The sequence below is a fragment of the Cetorhinus maximus genome, chromosome 2 (genome assembly GCF_964194155.1).
Source record: "Cetorhinus maximus chromosome 2, sCetMax3.hap1.1, whole genome shotgun sequence".
NCBI lineage: Eukaryota > Metazoa > Chordata > Chondrichthyes > Lamniformes > Cetorhinidae > Cetorhinus > Cetorhinus maximus.
Genome location: NC_135880.1, coordinates 120,820,102 through 120,835,179, shown reverse-complemented (window position 1 = coordinate 120,835,179; position 15,078 = coordinate 120,820,102). Strand labels below are relative to the sequence as shown.

Genomic DNA, 15,078 nt, shown 5'->3' with positions numbered 1-15,078 from the left:
CTCACCTGATCATACCAGTAGCACACAAATATATGTTTGTAGAGTTTGAAATCTCATCCTTCATTAACATAACAGTGTCAGGATTATGCTGAAAAAAGTGATTTGCTTAAAGAGTTCATGTTGTACATGACACATCAGAAAATGTAATTGTTGAGAAATTTGATGGATATAGTTTCCCTGAAATACAACTAATGGAACCTACAAATCTCTAGTTCCTCTAGCCCAGTAATCACTAATAAATCCTAAGTACCGTACAGCACTTCCTCCTAGGAACTAGGCTCAATGCAATTAAGTAATCACCATTTAAATTAATGCATACTAGTCTCATTACAAATCCTTTAACTTCCTTGATTTTGAAGTTCCATAAGAATTACATTTAAAGGCAACAAATAGAAGTAGAAATCCTAAATAATGCATGTTTTTTTTTGCAATTTCCTTGTACATTATCACATCATTCTGCCTCATTAGAGAAATCAGTGACATTCTAATCAGGGGCCTACATTCCTGTCTGCAGTAACTAATGAAAAATAGGCATAGGAAATGGCTTTCTTTGAACTGCAGAACAATGTTTCCCACACTGCTGGAGTTGTTAAATTCAACAAGGCAAACTTAACATTGATGCATCTCTGGTTTCACCCTTGCTATTCCATGTGCTAACTGGAACGAGAGAAGACTAGTACTGAGAGTAGAAAGCCAAGTTTAAGTGTAATAAATGCAAGGTGCCTATTGCAGCAAAGAAAACGATCAAAAAAAAGAAAAAGAAAACTGCCGTGCTGCACCCAGCAAATCTTGATTTTTTTTCTTGTGGCGACTAGGAAACAGAAAGGAAAGCAGGCGATTGACTGGAAAAGAGTGAAAGCAAGCTAAAAGTGAGTGAATTTTGAGGCAGACCTTATGAATTGGATAATCACACTTGTCAGGCCAGGAAAACTTATCATGCTATACTGAAGTCCCACTTTGAACTTTGATACACCATTTAACAAGGGTTCATGTGCCGACTGGTCTGCAGGCTGAGAGAGGAACGTGTCACGGGGGTAGCGGCAGGTGATTATAACATGAAAATAAAATAGCATGAGTTGAATCATTGAATGAATGTGAAAGCAAATTCGGAACTGGAGCTGAAATTTTAATATGTCAAAGGACTCCCTCTGAATTTGATACATGAACACAAAGTAAAAAAATCTAAAGAGAATACAAGCCCAATTTACTCAGCCTTTCATCGTAGGAAACCCTCTCATCTGAGCAACCAATCTAGTGAGCCTTCACTGTAAAGCCTCAAGGACAAGTACATCCTTCCTTAAATATAGAGACTAAGGCCGGGATTTAATGATGAGGCAGTGGCCCTGCCTACTGGCTAGAAAATTAGGCACCAGCATGCCTCCATCTGCCCTGGAGGACTCTATCTTACATTGTTCAAGCAATTAGTTGCCTGAACATTTGGCTTCTGCCCTTCTGAGGCAGGATATCTCACCACCAAGGGTTGGCAGCTCTTCAGTTCCAGCAGCACCACTGGGAGAGGTGGCACAGCTGGGACTGCAGCAGGCCCCAAATCAGAAACATCACTGAAGGCCTGGAACCAGAAGAGAGGTTAGTTGGCTGGTCTTCCTGGGGGATGGGGGCGTTGTCAACCACAACAGCAACAGGAGCGGGGCTCTTCCAGTGTCCATGCCACTGGGGGACCAACATAGGGCACAGGATGATGGTTAGGAGGGCCCCCTCACCACCCCCCACTCACCGAGACCAACCCCCCCCCCATCTGCCCTCCCCCCCACCCACCCACACACCATCCTAAAACACCAGTAAACTGGTGACTTAACGGCTTCAAATGATCTAAGGATAGGCGGGCGGGCCACCCACTAAAACCCTATTGCTGATAAAATACCATTGGAGGTGGGAAGATGGCAGGCACAACAACACCAGCATCCCACCCACTTTTATGCCCGCCTGCTTGTCAGCCTGGGGTCAGGTGAGGGGGGCAAGGGGACGGTGGGAGGGGAAGGCGTAAAACTCTGGCCCCAAACTTCATACAGTACTCCAGCCTTCCCAATTGCTTTCTGTACCTGCATACTAACTTTCTGGGTTCCTTATACAAGTACGCTAAAGACTCTTTAAACTTTAACATTTAAAATTTTATACTCATCTACCACCTTGTTTCCCATTCACCTAACCTGTCTATATTCCTTTGCAGCATTTTTGTGCACTCCTCACAGTTTACATTCCCACCTATCATCAACAAACCTAAACACATTACTCTCAGTCTTTTTGTTTAAGTCATAAATATAGATTATAGATTTGTAGAATATAGATTTATGAATATAAATAGCTGAGGTCCCAGCACTGATCCTTGCAGCAAATCACCAGTTACAACCTACAAACTTGAAACTTTATCTAATCCCCCCTGCTTTATGTATTACCACCGCGAACAATATTACTTTCTTTCTTACTCCAGCTGATGTCTTATGGCATTGCTCATGAATGGTCTGGAGTCCTAACCACAATTGTGATATCTACCTGCTTAAATAGAACTGTCATTAACCTGATCTTCCCATTTAAAGCCTTTGCTCAAGTACTACTTGTGGGAAGTGGTATATATAAGCAAATCCAAGCAAATGTAGGTGTTTGTAAATTCTTTAGGGCAATTAGAGGGCATCTTTAGTTGGCTGAAAACATCTAGCTCTAAACCAGAAGAGCATAGTGTTGCTTTTCTTCTTTTTTTAAGATTGTATGGAGAAGGTTTTAGCCCTGAATCTACTATTTAATAGCTTTTTTGAGTCTCCTTGACCTATAATCAAAAGTTGGACTGAAGTAATTTTGTGGATTTATCTGTTTCATGCCATTGACGAGCTATATATTTATATAAGGTTGCTTCTCTGTTAGCACCATTCGAAGTTAAAAAGTCCAAGTTTTTTCAGTCTTTTTACATAACTCAGGTCGCTAATCATAAGGTTCAGCCATATAACTTTTCTTTGCACTGCCTCTAGCAATTGTATATTTCCTCTGTGCCTGAGGAACCAAAATTGGATGGAGTACTCAAAGTGCACTCCAATCAGAACACTACGCAGTTTGAGAACAACTCAGTCACATGATTAGGAGCCTGAAGTGTCAGGTCACAGGGTTAACAGCATGAGTTCTGAGGTTTATATTTTCTTAAACTGTTTTGTTTTTGTCTTTGGTATATCACAAATCTTTTTCTTGTCTATGGACAAAGCCACAACAATTCAATTAACATAAATTTTTAAAAAGCATGAAATGCTGGAAATGCACCACCTGAATCTTTTCTTATATTCACAGCATAACATAAAGATTATCCCTCTAACCGTAAGACACACAATTAGAATTTTCCAAGTGCAATAATGCAAATAATTTCTTTGTACGGATGTAGGTTATTCCTACCAATGCAGGCAGTGTGATGCTGTGTGAATCCAGGTGGGCACTTGCATGTAAATCCGCCAATGGTGTTGACACACAAGAACTGACAGTTGTGCTGTTTTGTAGAACATTCATCAAGATCTAAGGAAAAAGTGAAGCAAGTAAATAAATATATAGTCCAAGTCATTTAAAAGCATCATTAATGTTAAATTTTAAATATGAATTTAAACATTTTATCTATGAAGAGGATCTATTTGGCTGCAAACTGCTGAATACCAGAACTGTCTGAACTTTGGGCAAATCTTAGGGGCAGAATTTTCCGGTCAGCGTGTGGGGGTGGGCCTGACATGTAAACTGATGCACGATGATGTCGGGCTGTGTCCCGACGTCATCACGCTTAGTAGTGATGTTTCATTCGGCGGGCATGCGCTGAAGTCGCCTGCACGCCTGTTGATATGTAAACGGCCTATTAAGGATCTGATTAAAGTTGTTCTAAATGCTGCCCATCCAACCTTAAGGTTGGCGGCAGGCGAAAAGGCCAAGTAGCCTTTGCATTTTTTAGCAAACCTCATCCACGAGCGGGATGAGGTTTCCTAAAGCTTCCATTAAATAAATTTTTTAAATTTCATAAATTTGAAAATATGAGGGGACATGCTTAAATAAATTTTTACACCTTTTATTTAATAATTTTATCATCGATTCAAGCTCCCTGAGGCAGCTCTGTGCCTCAGGGAGATTGAAGCGCTCTTTCATGTGCATGCGCAAAAGAACGCTGGCCCCGACTCTCTCTCCTCCCCCCGCCTGCACAGGTAGCGCTGAGCGCTACCAGCCACGTATTACGCTGGGCGGGCCTTAATTAGCCCACCCGCGTAAAATGGCGGTGCGCCCACCCCTGCCTGCTCCCGCCGAGCCTGCCCGCCATATGAAAAATCCTGCCCTAGGTGTGAGATTTTCAGCCAAGAATCAGCTACACATATCCAAGATCTCATCTCATGCAAACAAGATCCAAGATGAGGGTATGTGTCAATGTGTTCATAATGATTGACATCACCGGATTGGGCTTGTATCTTAGTTTCACTCAGAAAAATGAGGGTTGAATTTGAAGGCTCCATAAGGGGCTGCTTAAAACTTGATTACTTGTGAAAAATCTAAGCCTAACGACATCATTCACCGTGCTCTTCCCCAGAATTACCACTACTAAAAACTTAAGATTTTCAAATCAATTCATTTTTCTGTACTAACTTTTGAAATTTTTTTTTGCTTTTTATCTCTTTCTAGCCACCCAACTCCACTGTAGCACCTTAAATTCCCCATCACACTAAGAACTACCTGAAGGCAACAACTTCTGGCTAAGCTGAGACAAGACTCGTGTAGATGAATCCACCTCCTTTGCTTGACCAAGTAGCAATGAGAGAGTAACCACGCAAAAAAAAAATCAATGCATACTTAAAACTGCTAAGTACATTTACAATTTCCTTTACTGACCTTTACATGTCTTTCCATCCTCCTGCAGGAGGTAGCCTCTTGGACATGAGCAGTGGTAGCTCCCTTCTGTGTTCTTACAGATAAAGTTGCATGGTTTTGGAGACTGAGCACATTCATCAAGATCTGGTCATGTAATGACAGGAAGAACAGTAAAATTAGGAATCTGTGCCAATTCTTAATAGTTTTAATTAATTGCAAATACTATAAAAATTCAAAGATAAAAACAAAAAGCTAAAAGCTACTGTGGATGCTGGAAATCCAAAACAAAACAAAAACAGAATTACCTGGAAAAACTCAGCAAGTCTGGCAGCATCGGCGGAGAAGAAATCAGTCAACGTTTCGAGCCTCCATGGCCCTTCGGCAGAACTGCAGCATAGTTTCAACAAGGGAGAAATATAAATTGGTTTAAGGTGGGTGGGGGGCGGGGGGAAGAGACACATTGAGGGTGTGGTGTGAGCAGATAATAATCAAAAGATGTCAGAGACAAAAGGGTCAAAGAGGTGTTGAAGGTGGTGGTCTTTGTCTGAGAAAAGTGCTAATTAAGAATGGAAAACAGGATATTCAAAGTACAGCTCTAGTGGGGGTGGGGTGGAAAGACTAAAGGTTTTAGTTTTAGATTTAAAAATAATGGAAATAGGTGGGGAAAGAAGAATCTATACAAATTATTGAAAAAAAAGCGGGTGGGGGGGGGAAAGAAACGGGGTGGGGATGGGGGGAGGGGGAGTTTAAGATCTAAAGTTGTTGAATTCAATATTCAGCCCAGAGGGCTGTAAAGTGCCTAGTCGGAAGATGAGGTGCTGTTCCTCCAGTTTGCGTTGGGCTTCACTGGAACAATGCAGCAAGCCAAGGACAGACATGTTGGCATGAGAACAGGGTGGAGTGTTAAAATGGCAAGCGACAGGGAGGTTTGGGTCTTTCTTGCGGACAGACCGCAGGTGTTCCGCAAAACGGTCGCCCAGTTTGCGTTTGGTCTCTCCAATGTAGAGGAGACCGCATTGGGAGCAACGAATGCAGTAGACTAAGTTAGGGGAAATGCAAGTGAAATGCTGCTTCACTTGAAAGGAGTGTTTGGGCCCTTGGACGGTGAGTAGAGAGGAAGTGAAGGGGCAGGTGTTGCATCTTCTGCGTGGGCATGGGAAGGTGCCATAAGTGGGGGTTGAGGAGTAGGGGGTGATGGAGGAGTGGACCAGGGTGTCCCGGAGGGAACGATCCCTACGGAATGCCGTCAAGGGGGGTGAAGGGAAGATGCGTTTGGTGGTGGCATCATGCTGGAGTTGGCGGAAATGGCGGAGGATGATCCTTTGAATGCGGAGGCTGGTGGGGTGATAAGTGAGGACAAGGGGGACCCTATCATGTTTCTGGGAAGGAGGAGAAGGTGTGAGGGAGGATGCGCGGGATATGGGCCGGACACGGTTGAGGGCCCTGTCAACGACCGTGGATGGAAAACCTCGGTTAAGGAAGAAGGAGGACATGTCAGAGGAGCTGTTTTTGAAGGTAGCGTCATCAGAACAGATGCGACGGAGGCGAAGGAACTGAGAAAATGGGATGGAGTCTTTACAGGAAGCGGGGTGTGAGGAGCTGTAGTCGAGGTAGCTGTGGGAGTCGGTAGGCTTGTAATGGATATTGGTGGACAGTCTATCATCAGAAATTGAGACAGAGAGGTCAAGGAAGGGAAGAGAAGTGTCAGAGATGGACCATGTGAAGATGATGGAGGGGTGGAGATTGGAAGCAAACTTAATGAATTTTTCCAGGTCCCGACGAGAGCATGAAGCAGCACCGAAGTAATCATCGATGTACCGGAGAAAGAGTTGTGGGAGGGGGCCGGAGTAGGACTGGAACAAGGAATGTTCCACATACCCCATAAAGAGACAGGCATAGCTGGGGCCCATGCGGGTACCCATAGCCACACCTTTTATTTGGAGGAAGTGAGAGGAGTTAAAGGAGAAATTGTTCAGTGTGAGAACAAGTTCAGCCAGACGGAGGAGAGTAGTGGTGGATGGGGATTGTTGGGGCCTCTGTTCAAGGAAGAAGCTAAGGGCCCTCAGACCATCCTGGTGGGGGATGGAGGTGTAGAGGGATTGGACATCCATGGTGAAGAGGAAGCGGTTGGGGCCAGGGAACTGGAAATTGTTGATGTGACGTAAGGTGTCAGAGGAATCACGGATGTAGGTGGAAAGGGACTGGACGAGGGGAGAGAGAAGGGAGTCAAGATAACGAGAAATGAGTTCCGTGGGGCAGGAACAGGCTGACACGATCGGTCTGCCAGGACAGTTCTGTTTGTGGATTTTGGGTAGGAGGTAGAAGCGGGCCGTCCGAGGTTGGGCGACTATCAAGTTGGAAGCTGTGGGAGGAAGATCTCCAGAGGAGATGAGGTCAGTGACAGTCCTGGAAACAATGGCTTGATGTTCTGTGGTGGGGTCAAAAGCAGCATTTCACTTGCATTTCCCCTAACTTAGTCTACTGCATTCGTTGCTCCCAATGCGGTCTCCTCTACATTGGAGAGACCAAACGCAAACTGGGCGACCGTTTTGCGGAACACCTGCGGTCTGTCCGCAAGAAAGACCCAAACCTCCCTGTCGCTTGCCATTTTAACACTCCACCCTGTTCTCATGCCAACATGTCTGTCCTTGGCTTGCTGCATTGTTCCAGTGAAGCCCAACGCAAACTGGAGGAACAGCACCTCATCTTCCGACTAGGCACTTTACAGCCCTCTGGGCTGAATATTGAATTCAACAACTTTAGATCTTAAACTCCCCCTCCCCCCATCCCCACCCCGTTTCTTTTCCCCCCCCCACCCGCTTTTTTTTCAATAATTTATATAGATTCTTCTTTCCCCACCTATTTCCATTATTTTTAAATCTAAAACTAAAACCTTTAGTCTTTCCACCCCACCCCCACTAGAGCTGTACTTTGAATATCCTGTTTTCCATTCTTAATTAGCACTTTTCTCAGACAAAGACCACCACCTTCAACACCTCTTTGACCCTTTTGTCTCTGACATCTTTTGATTATTATCTGCTCACACCACACCCTCAATGTGTCTCTTCCCCCCCGCCCCCCACCCACCTTAAACCAATTTATATTTCTCCCTTGTTGAAACTATGCTGCAGTTCTGCCGAAGGGCCATGGAGGCTCGAAACGTTGACTGATTTCTTCTCCGCCGATGCTGCCAGACTTGCTGAGTTTTTCCAGGTAATTCTGTTTTTGTTTTGTTATAAAAATTCAAGCCTGGAATGGTCGATTTGCATAGTCTTTACTTGGATAACATGATTTTACACCATAGCCTGAGTTTTATATTTAGTGCGATTTTAATGCCAGTGGCAATGCATTTAATCTAATTAGGTATTACTGGTGTTAAAGTAATGACAATCAAAATACCCATGCTCTTATGTAGGAAGTCAGGTATTATCTACAAAAGCTATATTCGCAAAAATGATTAGAACTGGGTATGTGATACAACAGTAGCTGTAGTTCATAAATGGCTGCACCTGATTTTAAGGCTTTGCACTGAACCTCCACTGCTCTGACATGGGCTTGCTACTTGGCTCCTGCTCTCTCTGGTCTATCGTCAGTGAATATTCTTGCCTCTGGAACACCCTTCCTAAACATGGTTAGCTTATTACTTCCATCCTTACCTTCAAAAGCTTCTTAAAATCCTTTTTCTTCAACCATATTTTTGTGTCACTTCTTTATCTTTCTGTTTCTTCTCTCCTAACTCTATGTTTATACGAACATATGAATTAGGAGCAGGTCCTTCAAGCCTGCTCCGCCATTCAATAGATCATGGCTGTTCTGACTGTAGCCTCCCGCCTACCCCCGATAACCTTTCACCCCCCTTGCTTATCAAGGATCTATCTACCTCTGCCTTAAAAACATTCAAAGACTCTGCTTCCACTGACTTTTGAGGAAAAAATTCTCCTCATCTCTGTCTTAAATGAGCGACCCCTTATTTTTAAACAGTGACCCCTAGTTCTAGATTCTCCCACAAGAGGAAACATCTTTTCCACATCCGCCTTGTCAAGACCTCTCAGGATCTTATATGTTTCAACCAAGTCACCTCTTACTTTTCTAAACTTCAGTGGATACAAGCCTAGTCTGTCCAATCTTTCCTCATAAGACAGCCCGCCCATTCCCAATATTAGCAAACATTCTCTGAACTGCTTCTAATGCATTTACATCCTTCCTTAAATAAGGAGACCAGTAATGTACACAGTACTCCAGATGTGGTCTCACCAGTGTCCTGTACAACTGAAGCATAACCTTCCTATTTTTATATTCAAGTCCCCTCATAATAAATGATAATATTCTATTAGCTTTCCTAATTACCTGCTGTACCTGCATTCTAGTCTTTTGTGATTCGTACACTAGGACACCCAGATCCCTCTGAATCTCAGAGCTCTGCAATCTCTCACCATTTAAATAATATACTATTTTTTTATCCTGCCAAAATGGATAACTTCACATTTTCCCACATTATACTCCATTTCCAGATCTTTGCCTACTCACTTAACCTATGTCCCCTTGTAGCCTCCTTACTTTGTCTCATCAGCAAATTGAGCAACCATATCTTCTGCTCCTCCACCCAAGACATTTATATAAATTGTTAAAAGTTGAGGCCCCAGCACTGACCCCTGTGGCACACTGCTTGTTACATCTTGCCAATCAGAAAATGACCCATTTATGTCTACCATTTGGTTCCTGTTAGCTAGCCAATCTTCTCTCCATGCCAATATGTTACCTCTTACACCATGAGCTTTTATTTTCTGCAATAACCTTTGATGTGGCACCTTATCAAATGCCTTCTGGAAATCTAAGTACAGTACATCCATTGGTTCCCCTTTATCCACAACATGTGACTCCTTCAAAGAACTCCAACAAATTGGTTAAACATGATTTCCCTTTCACAAAACCATGTTGAGGCTGCCTGTTTGCCTTGAATTTTTCTAAGTGGCCTGCTATAACATCTTTCATAATAGCTTCCAACATTTTCCCTATGACAAATGTTAAGCTAACTGGCCTGTAGTTTCCCACTTTCTATCTCCCTCCCTTTTTGAATAAAGGAGTTACATTAGTTATTTTGCAATCTAATGGCTCCTTTCCTGAATCCAAGGAATTATGGAAAATTAAAACCAACACATATACTATCTCACTAGCCACTTCTTTTAAGGATGAAGTCCATCAGGACCCGGGGATTTGTCAGCCCGCAACTCCAACAGTTTGCTAAGTACCACTTCCCTGGTGATTGTAATTTTCCTGCATTCCTCCCTCCCTTCCAATTCCTGATTTACACCTTTTTCTGGGATGTTACTTGTATCCGCTATTGTGAAGACCGATGTAAAATACATGTTCAATTCACCTGCCATATCTTTACTTTCCATTATTAATTCCACAGACTCACTTTATATAGGACCAACCTATAAACATAAGCACAAACCTATAGGTTCATATTTGTCCTTGCTTTTTAAAGCACTCAGCCATCTTTCCCTTGCTAAGAAGTACTACAGAAATGTTGTTTGCTGTTGAGAAGACTGGCTGATGACTTGCTTGCAGGCCTCTGCCAATACAAGTCTTGATTTTTTATTGAAGATGACTCTTGCTCTGACTTCCATCACAGAAGTTGATATTCAAAATAGTAATAGGAAAGAACCAGTTTTTTTTTATTTAAAAAAAGGCCAATAATACAGACCAGGGATTGTCAATTGTAAAATAGATAATAGTTAAACTACTCCTTACCAACACATGCTGTACCCGTAAGTTCTGTGGTGTAACCAAGCTTACAGAGACAGCGGTAAGAACCAATGGTGTTGATACACTGCCCATTCAGACATAGGTTAGGCATCACCTTACATTCATCAATGTCTGTAACAAAACACCCAGTTAGAAAACATAAACTGTATATGTATAGATAATTAATTTCCTGCAACCTTTCAGAATAGTACACAATTGGGATTGGGATTTTCATTTTTACAAAGGCCATTGGAAACCAATTTCCAAAAGACATTTTATTAAGACTAGTAATCACTAATTATGATAAAAGCAAAATACTGCAGATACTGGAAATCAGAAATTTTCTGTTTTAATTACTAATTATGATTCAATTCAAACATGTATAGTAGATGTACAAAAACTGGAAAATAATTTCCCTATTGTTCAAAATTTTCACACTCTTTACTACGGCCAACACAAATTAATTAAAAATAAAAAAGACTTCCTTTGATCTTAAAATACCATCTGAAGCGTAACATAATGAAGATCTTATTTTACCTTGTCCATCAGTTGTGTAGCCTGGACCATGTGGACATAGCTTTTTGTATTGGCCAGTACCAGGCAGTGGGCAGAGATCACACTGGTTACCCCAACCACGACCACCATCACAGCAACACTCAGACTTGGTGACCAGGTTTCGACTGCTGGAAGACATTTGACACATGGTTTGAAGAACCTCTGCAAAGCAGAAGGCCTGACGATTGTCTGTAGGTGGAAAAATGGGATTAAAAGATAGAACTAGCATGTTGAGAATAGACTTTAATATTTGAATCCACCACTAAAATGAGTTTCAAGCTTAACAATTTTTTTCTCTCCACCCCCTGCCCCCACCCACAATAAGACATCACTTCCCATCTAAGAAAACAGGTGTGACATAGCACTAGGGTAAGTTTTCAGATAATGGCAAGGCAATATGGTCAGAATGTTCAGGCAACCTGGCCACTGAATTTCATTTTCAGTTTTCTGCTTACAGCTCCTGCTAAGGCTTTTCAGGATGCTTTTCAACTACTTTCTTTACTCCTTTGAAGGAGTCCACTGTGTTGTGGATAAAAGAGAACTGGTGGATGTACTGTACTTAGAATTCTAGAAGACATTTGATAAAGTGCCACATCAATGGTTATTGCGGAAAATAAAAGCTCAAGGTGTAGGGGGTAACATATTGACATAGATAGAAGAGTGGCTAGTTAACAGGAAGCAGGGAGTTGACATAAATGGATCTTTTTCTGGTTGGCAGGATGTGACGAATGGTGTGCCACAGGGGTCAGTGCTGGGGCCTCAACTTATTACAATTTATATAAGTGACTTGGATGAAGGGACCGAAGGAATGGTTGCTAAATTTGTTAACGACACAAAGATAGGTAGGAAAGTAAATTGTGAAGAGGACATAAGGAGGCTACAAAGTGACATAGATAGGTTAAGTGAGTGGGCAAGGATCTGGCAAATGGAGTATAATGTGGGCAAATGTGAAATTGTCCATTTTGGCAGGAGGAATAAAAAAGAAGCATATTATCTAAATGGTGAGAGATTGCAGAGCTCTGAGGTTCAGAGGGATCTGGGTGTCTGAGTGCATGAGTCACAAAAGGCTTGTATGCAGGTACAGCAATTAATTAGGAAAGCTAATAGAATGTTATCATTTATTGTGAGGGGAATTGATTACAAAAGTAGGGAGATTATGCTTCAGTTGTACAGGGTACTGGTGAGACCACGGGCAGAATTTTACCTTGGGCGGGGGTGTTCGGCGGCAGAGGTCAGGAAGCCGACCGTCACCAGTGAATGGGGGCGCACCACGATTTTACGCGGGTGGGCCAATTAAGCCCTGCCTAGTGTGAGACACGGCCTTTGAATAAGCACAAAGGGGTGGGCTGGGGGCTTAATGTCTGCTAGGTCCAATGGCGACCCAAATCGGTGGCCGATTCAAATGTGGCCTCAGCAGCCCCTGGAAGGCTGCTACCAGAGGACGCAGAAGTCCTGTGCATAGATACCATAGCGGTGGACACGGCAGGTGGGAGGGCAGGTTGGCTGGGCAGTCAGCCCCGTGTTTTTCGGATGAGTGCCTCGTTGCCCTCTTGGAGTAGGTGGCAGCCTTGAGAAAAACACTTGTCCCCAAGGACGGGAGGAGGAGGCATCCTCACCTCACCAAAAAGGCCTGGGAGGAGGTGGCATCTAGGGTCAGCGACCATAACGTGGTGAGACGTACATGGGTCCAGTGCTGGAAGCGCTTTAACAATTTCCTGCGATCGGGACGGCTGGGTACTGTGTTGGCATGGGTCATTTTGCAGAACAGGTAAGAGCAGCCCATCACCCCGTGGACCTCAGAGGTGTTACAGTGTGAGTGGCAAATGTCACTCACTAGCCTGAGCCTCTCCTCCTATTGGTCGCTCCCCTGGAAGCTGAGTAGGGACACCTGGCCTTCTCCCCCTTTCTTCCTCCTCAGAAGAGGTGCCTCCAGCAGAGACCACAATCCCCATTACCAGGGTAAGGGAGGGCCCCAGACAGTGTGAATCCTCCGGGGGCCTGGAAGGCAACACTGAGTCCTGAACTGAAGCCTCTAAATGCTCTGAATGCAGCACTGAAGCAAAATGAAGCTGTCCTGTTCACAGAAGCAAGCAGCAGCAAGTGATATCCAAAACTACTCACTGTTCGCTTTGTCAGGCCCACTGACCCCACTTATCCCGCCCATGGATAAGGTTTTGCAAATCGTGGCCTGCCCATTTGCCCTTGCGACGGCCTGAAAATCACACGGGCTACGTAAACTTGGAGTCAATTGGCCCTCAAGGGCTTTAACTGGCCACTTGATTAATGGCGGGCACGCCTCTGTCTTCATCGCGCGCCCATCTAGCGAAATATCGCGAAAGTGCACGTTGATGTCGGGACGCTCGTTTGACGTCAACGTGCTTTATTTCATGCACGGGCGTGTTGGGCGCGTGCCTGCATGCCAAGGGTAAAATTCTGCCCCCCCATCTGGAGTATTGTGTACAGTCCTGGTCTCCTTATTTAAGGAAAGATGTAAATGCATTAGAAGCAGTTCAAAGAAGGTTAACTAAACTAATACCAGGAATGGGCAGGTTGTCTTATGAGGAAAGGTTGGACAGGTTAAGCTTGTATCCACTGGAGTTTAGAAGGGTAAGAGGCCTTGAAACCTTTAAGATCCTGAGGGGTCTTGACACGTGGATGTGGAGAGGATGTTTCCTCTTGTGGGAGAATCTAGAACTAGGGGGTCACTTTTTAAAAATAAGAGGTCACCCATTTAAGACAGAGATGAGGAGAATTTTCTTCTCTGAGGCAGTCGTGAGTCTTTGGAACTCTCTTCCTCAAAATCCGGTAGAAGCGGTGTTTTTGAATATCTTTAAGGCAGAGCTAGATAGATCCTTGATTAACAAGAGGGGGAAGGGTTATTGGGGGTAGGCAGGAATATGGGGTTGAGGTTACATTCAAATCAGCCATGATCTTATTGAATGGCAGAGTAGGTTCAAGGGACTGAATGACCTACCCCTGTTCCTAATTATATGTTTGTGTGCCCTTCAGTCTAATTACTGTCCTGTAAGCTGTTTTTCCTTTTTAATTTTATGGCAGGTGTTAACAAGAATTGGTGGCCTTAACTCAACATCAGATTTATCAATGGTGTTGCTGCCAGATGTGTGAGATGTGCCATGGGAGATGGTGGCATTAACAAGACACTAAAGCATATTGAAGTGTCTGTTCCAGAACAGGCCCAATATAATCACATTGAGAGTCCCTCACTTGATTGGCTGTGAAGTCTGTCAGGACATCCAGGGGTCAAGGAAAACACTATATAAATGCACGTTCTTTCTTCTTTTACAGTATTGCTGATGACAGTCCTAAGGTAGTGCTATTATCAGCAGATGAACGAGCCCCATCTAAAGAGACTCATTTCACCACTACTTCTGTAGCCACAGCCTGGATTTTCCACACCAGCAGGACTGTGGTGCATTATTAGCCTGGTGCTCCACTATAAAGATGCACCCCTGAGCCACCTCCCCATCACCATGCAGATAGTCCAAATATTTATATCATCTGCATAAGTTTGATTTTTTTTTGGTGGTGAAAAGGTGGAAAAAGACACCTTTTTCATGGTGTCTGCCTGGAACTGGGACAAAGAATGGTTTATGAGCTCCAAGGCTTATCACTGAGAAGTGATGTTGGCAGGTACAACGTCATTGGTATAAATTCCACAAATAAATTAAAATTGTTCTGGATTTGGCACCAGAGTCCATGTAACTGATTGTCCTGTAATCAATTAGACAAGATGTTGGGCCAGTATTGAGATTGTGTAAATAACAGGGAATGGGATAAAAATTTAGTTGCGCTACTCTCTCTCACGTGCATTAAAGAACAATGGAGTGTAATTTCTTCCCTATGTAAGATGATGAATTTTCCTCATTTGCATGGTGTTACAATATGCCTGGCCATATATAGACTGGCGTAACACACGCAGGT

At 43.4% G+C, this 15,078-nt stretch overlaps 1 protein-coding gene across 1 annotated transcript in view; it reads right to left on the bottom strand.

Moving 5' to 3' along the window:
• Window positions 1-15,078, bottom strand: part of fbn2 (fibrillin 2) — a 401,654-nt gene that overhangs the window by 28,681 nt on the left and 357,895 nt on the right. Inside the window, exons 57-60 of the mRNA XM_078568999.1 lie at window positions 11,119-11,325; window positions 10,588-10,713; window positions 4,855-4,977; window positions 3,394-3,510 (exon numbers count right to left, since the gene is read on the bottom strand). Coding sequence (XP_078425125.1) covers window positions 3,394-3,510; window positions 4,855-4,977; window positions 10,588-10,713; window positions 11,119-11,325 — 573 coding nt within the window. The remainder of the gene's footprint in view (window positions 1-3,393; window positions 3,511-4,854; window positions 4,978-10,587; window positions 10,714-11,118; window positions 11,326-15,078) is intronic.